The following is a 5,064-nucleotide window of genomic DNA, read 5'->3' on the forward strand; positions in this document are numbered from 1 at the left end:
GACCCATCGTTCCACACTGAAATTGTCCAATTAGTCAAACTTCAACATTATTTGACCAAAAATATATCCCGTTTTTGAAAAAAAAAAACGATTTTTGATTGTCTGCGTATTAAAGAAATGTCACAAAATCAATTAACATAAGCAATCTATATAATTTAACGTAAAATAAGTAAAAAAACCAAATACGAGTATTAATTTTTGAATTAATAGAAAAACAATTTTTTTTTGAAATTTAAAAGTCAAAAAAATGTCATAGTGTGACCCATCGTTCCACATTGAAATTGTCCAATTAGTCTAACTTTACGATTATTTCACCAAAAATATATCCCGTTTTTGAAAAAAAAAACGATTTTGAAATTTTGATTCTCTGCGTATCAAAGAAATGTCACAAAATCAATTAACATAAACAATCTATATAATTTAACGTAAAATAATATATAATAATATAATGCGAGTATTAATTTTTGAATTAGTAGAAAAACAATTTTTTTTCGGAAATTTAAAAGTCAAAAAAATGCCATAGTGTGACCCATCGTTCCATACTGAAATTGTCCAATTAATCAAACTTTAACATTATTTCAGCAAAACAATATCCTGTTTTCGAGAAAAACGAGTTTTGAGTGTCTGCGTATCAAAAAAAAGTTACCAAAAATAATATGTGTAATTTATAGTAAAATAAGTGACAAAATCAAATGCAAATATTAATTTTTGAATTAAAAAAAAAAATTTTTTTAATGTAAAAGTCAAAAAAATGCCATAGTGTGACCCATCGTTCCACACTGAAATTTTCCAACTAATCGATTGGTCACAATATTTCACCCGTAATAAAAAAAAAACCCGAGTTACATCCAATACTTTATTGCATCACTACATGGCATTACAAATCGACATTTTTCAAATTCGACGATGACAATTTCGGTAAATTGTCACTCTCAGTCGGTATAAAAACTCCAATCGGTTTGATTTGCGTCCTTTTATCTCTCAATTTCGACAATTCCAATTTAAGCTTATCCAAGATGGCGAAATTGGGTGAATTAATGGCGGCTTTACTTTGCAAAAGTGTAATTTCCTGTTCTTCCAGTTTCTTCTCTTTGAAACTCTTCACCGATCCGTTACCATAAAGCCGCAATAGCGACCCCCATGAAGTTATATGCGGATGCAAAGCCTGTAAAAACGTCCAGAACCACCAACATAACAAAACCAAAACCCCTACTTGTAGTATCGCTTGCGACGCCCTCTGTTTCCCATCTCTTTTGTTCTTACAAACGACAGTCGCAGTGTGCTTACCCACAGTCATGGTAAACTGATTCTTCTTATTTTTCAGTGTATTTCCTTGATAGCTAATTTGGAGGTCATTAAGGCCGAAATTACGTTGCAAACAAGTGAGTAAAATATCATGAGGTGACGGTTCGGTCGTTTTCGCGCAGAATTCGGCAACTCTCGGATCCTCAATTCGAATTTCATCAAAAAACTAATCACCAATTAATTTCAATTAATCAATTAATTATAATTACCGATAAATCTTGGTCTTGATCCCGACTCGCACTAGACCCAGTCTTGGCATCTGTTGTAATTTTTGACTTCATTTCAGGGATTAAAATCTCTAAGGTGGCTCTGGCCGCCTCAGACTTCGCTTGTTTCTTACTAGTACCATACCCAACACCGTATTGCATGTCGTTGATTGAAACAGTCGCGGCGTAGGGCGTAGCTGCGTTCTCTGAAACCAAATTCAAATTTTCGCGCCAAAAAAATGAACGGTTTTTTACCCAACTCTGTGAATTTATAAGTCGGTTGTTTTTTCAACGCATGCTGGACGTATTCGTGTAAAATACACACATATGACTTGCCATTCGGGTTCATAATCCACTCCTTTTTCGCATTGGAACTCGTATTCTCACTCGCTTCGTTCTGTATCGGAAAAGTGATAAGTTTAGTACCGGCCGGTAAGTTAGGTCTCTGTAATTGTTGTTCGTGTTTGCGTTTTTTGGTGAATTGGCGACGTTCCGACCACGATTTAAACCTCATCACTTTGATTGTTTTAAACTGGAAGAGTTTCTCTGCGTATTTTCGGACATCTTCAGGTTTGAGGTTTTGGGATTCGATATTTTCCTTCACTGTTTCAATCCGGGCGTTTGGTAAGTCTCGAGTTTCGTTAGTTTGTTCTTCTTCCGTTTCAAGGGCGCGTCGGTAGCTCAAACAGGGGATTGCGCTTAGGGGAATTTCGTGTTTCTGGAATGTTTTTTTTAGGGTTTTTTCGCTCCTTGGGTGGTAACTTACCCTCACGGAGCCAGGGCCTAGGAAGTAGGGCTTGGATAAAGTGCAAACTCGGGTGTTTTTGTGGAGGTAAAGTGGCATTCCGCTGTTGTGGGTCACTTGGATCCAGCCTTCTGGGAGCACGTCAAAGTGGTTCTGGCACTTTTCAATGAGCACCACTTTGTCTTTCTCCTCGAAGGGTTGTTTCGCAGTGTTGTCATCTAAAAATTAAATGAGTCAAGTGGCCCCAAATCGATGGTTTTTTACCCAAACCGGCCTCTGAAGCCTTCCGTTTGTTGCTCGCCAACGCGTCTTCCAACATCTTGTCAATCTCCTCGTCTGGGATGTCCGAATCGCAGGAAAACGACTTCTCCGAATCCGAGTCTTCGGTCTCGTCCAAAATGTGGAATTTTCGCACATCTTCCACGTTGCCATTTTGGCGCGAATAGGGACAAATTGGGGCACTTTCCGGCGTATCAGCGGTGAAATCTTGATGTTTTAAGAGTGTTTTCACGTCGGGCTTCTCCTCAATCTCTTCCATCACGAAATGCCGATCAGTTTTCGTACGGTAACAATTGAAAGAACATTCCAACTAATAGATTAACAAATTGAGATGTTCTTTGAGTAGTACCGCAGAAAACTCGGGTTTACTTCAATAATAGCACTAAAAAATACTGATTTTTGGGGCGAAAAAACACTAATTCTTGCGGAATTACGTGGCGACTCACCTGGATCCACCATCTTGGACAGTCGGCAAAGCAGGAAGCGACAAACCACAACACCAAATTTGGCAAAATACAACCACAGGAAATAATAATTCAAAGTGCAACACACAATATGACACAAATCAGGTTAATAAGCCATGAATAAGCCCTTCACAAGGTCCCAAATTCTTTTAATTTTAGAGGCCGGTAATGTAGAAACCTGTACGTTACTATAAATAATTGCCCAAAAACCAATTCTGATGATTAATTAAGGCCCAACTAGTCGACACAAACGTGTTTAATTGATGTTTTTTGTGTGGTTTTGTTGAAAACTCGTCTGTGGGATTGCTAACCTTACATTTATGACAGCTGTCACCCCATGTGTTTTTCTCTTTTTCTGGCTTAAAACCGCTAAATGGCTGATTCCGCCACTGAATTGTTGCAATTTGTGCAAATTGGGGCCCGTCTCGACTTAAAATCCGTGGCTTTGGGTCACATTTTAGGTAATTAATGATTGAGGTTATTTGCTAGTTTCTGTTGAGGTCTTACAGGAACCCCCGCCGGGATTGCCACCCTCATCGACATTCCGGCCGTTTTAGTGTCTTTAATCACACTTTTGAACGACAATAATGCCACAATCGCCAAAGACTCGGCCCTCAGTCTTGTGAATATTTCAGCCGATGCGAAAGGGGCCCAAAAATTGCTGGATTTGGACACGGGAGTGGATTGTCCGCCGTTGCAGAACCCCCCTAGTGACATCTCGACGACTGTTATCAAATTCGTGTTTGATCCAATGAGCAAAATCGCTGATTTTTGTTGTATGATTCTCTCAAACTTGTCTCGGGTAAACCATGAAAAAGTCATCGATGCGATTGAGAAAAACGAGAGGGATTTCGACGATTTCATTGAGATTTTTACCAAGAACAGTTACAATAAAGTGGGGGCTAATTTACATTATTTGGGGCCCCTTTTATCTAATTTGTCGCAAAGTAACCGAGTGAGGAAACACATCTTGGATAGGAATAAGTGTGTGATTCAGAAATTGCTCCCTTTTACCGAATTTAAGGCGTCGCTGGTGCGTCGCGGGGGCGTCGTGGGGACCCTCCGCAACTGTACTTTCGACGCCGACTTTCATGAGTGGCTCTTGAGCCCCCACGTCGATATTCTCCCCCGTTTTCTCCTCCCCCTGGCCGGAAACGAGGAATTCGATGAGGAAGACAACGATAAACTCCCCCTTGATCTTCAGTATTTACCCGAAGACAAGACCCGAGAGGAGGACCCCGATATCAGGTGTATGCTACTCGAAGCTTTGACACAGTTGTGTTCCAAGAGAAAAAACCGGGAATTTATTAGAGAGAAAAACACTTATGTGATTCTAAGAGAGTTACACAAGTGGGAAAAAGACAAGAAAGCGTTATTGGCCTGTGAGAATTTGGTCGATATTTTGATACGGACCGAAGCGGAGATTGGGGAGGATGATTTGAAGGCACTTGAAGTACCCCAAGATCTGAGAGAGGGTTTCAGCAAAGCCGATGAAGAGTTTTTAAAAGATGAATAAATCTATTTTTACGAGAAATTCGAGTTTTCATTTCCTTTCCCACTGAAAATGTAAATCTTTTTCTTCTTCTAATATTTTAGTTTATAATTATAATTTCGTAGAGCATTGATCTTTTTTGTGTCTGATAGAAAATTCAATTTGCTATCCAACGGTACCAAATATAAGAGGTTATCTCTAATAAGTCCGGAGTTATTGCCATTAGACCGCTCCGGGTGCCAAAAATCGACCAAAATCTCGACAAAAATCAATAAAATATTTATTTTTAAAATTGATCTATTTTACGTTTTTTACATTCCTAGAGGTCTTAAGGACTCAAATAAGTGCATAAAACGACATTGGGTCAAGTTTCAAAAATTTTTCGTAAAAATAGTCAATTTACTAAAAGTCATAAAAACGCTTGAAATATAGTTTTCTAGACGTAAAATTACGCGCTGAACACGATGCAACAAGTTAAAATACTCTACGATGCATAGTTTTTGAGATATTGAGTAATAAAGTTAAGAATAAGTCTAGAAAAATCCAATTTTGACCAAAAAAATCAAAATTTTT

The 5,064-nt window shown here is 38.5% G+C and overlaps 2 protein-coding genes across 4 annotated transcripts; one reads left to right on the forward strand and one right to left on the reverse strand.

The window, feature by feature from the left end:
* Positions 1 to 842: 842 nt before the first annotated feature.
* On the reverse strand, positions 843 to 3,113 carry LOC123009218 (microprocessor complex subunit DGCR8). 2 transcript variants are annotated; one of them, XM_044405379.1, is made up of 7 exons: positions 2,970 to 3,113; positions 2,521 to 2,917; positions 2,278 to 2,474; positions 1,767 to 2,229; positions 1,515 to 1,717; positions 1,214 to 1,471; positions 843 to 1,165 (listed from the first exon to the last, which is right to left on the reverse strand). In XM_044405379.1, exons 2-7 carry the CDS (start codon positions 2,792 to 2,794, stop codon positions 878 to 880), a joined length of 1,683 nt encoding a protein of 560 aa, XP_044261314.1. In that variant the 5' UTR covers positions 2,795 to 2,917; positions 2,970 to 3,113; the 3' UTR covers positions 843 to 877. The 2 variants fall into 2 exon arrangements, with proteins under 2 accessions (XP_044261314.1, XP_044261315.1); XM_044405380.1 differs by having other exon boundaries at positions 2,982 to 3,014.
* On the forward strand, positions 2,995 to 4,533 carry LOC123009220 (protein HGH1 homolog). Of its 2 annotated transcripts, none has more exons than XM_044405383.1 (3): positions 2,995 to 3,104; positions 3,159 to 3,460; positions 3,500 to 4,533. In XM_044405383.1, exons 2-3 carry the CDS (start codon positions 3,373 to 3,375, stop codon positions 4,513 to 4,515), a joined length of 1,104 nt encoding a protein of 367 aa, XP_044261318.1. In that variant the 5' UTR covers positions 2,995 to 3,104; positions 3,159 to 3,372; the 3' UTR covers positions 4,516 to 4,533. The 2 variants fall into 2 exon arrangements, with proteins under 2 accessions (XP_044261318.1, XP_044261319.1); XM_044405384.1 differs by having other exon boundaries at positions 3,509 to 4,533.
* The last annotated feature ends 531 nt before the right edge of the window (positions 4,534 to 5,064 follow it).

Source organism: Tribolium madens, unplaced genomic scaffold (assembly GCF_015345945.1).
Source record: "Tribolium madens isolate multiple individuals breed KSU strain unplaced genomic scaffold, Tmad_KSU_1.1 Scaffold_71;HRSCAF=194;Tcas5.2_LG6, whole genome shotgun sequence".
Classification (NCBI taxonomy): Eukaryota; Metazoa; Arthropoda; class Insecta; order Coleoptera; family Tenebrionidae; genus Tribolium; species Tribolium madens.

Excerpts from the sequence above, each read along its gene's own strand:
- LOC123009218 (XM_044405379.1), bottom strand. The coding sequence starts at position 2,794 with ATGGAAGAGATTGAGGAGAAGCCCGACGTGAAAACACTCTTAAAACAT. Across the intron at positions 2,230-2,277 it reads TAGGCCCTGGCTCCGTGAGG|AAACACGAAATTCCCCTAAG; the intron begins GTAAGTTACCAC and ends AAAACATTCCAG. Across the intron at positions 1,166-1,213 it reads CGTCGCAAGCGATACTACAA|GCTTTGCATCCGCATATAAC; the intron begins GTAGGGGTTTTG and ends ACGTTTTTACAG.
- LOC123009220 (XM_044405383.1), top strand. The coding sequence starts at position 3,373 with ATGGCTGATTCCGCCACTGAATTGTTGCAATTTGTGCAAATTGGGGCC. Across the intron at positions 3,461-3,499 it reads GGCTTTGGGTCACATTTTAG|GTCTTACAGGAACCCCCGCC; the intron begins GTAATTAATGAT and ends GTTTCTGTTGAG.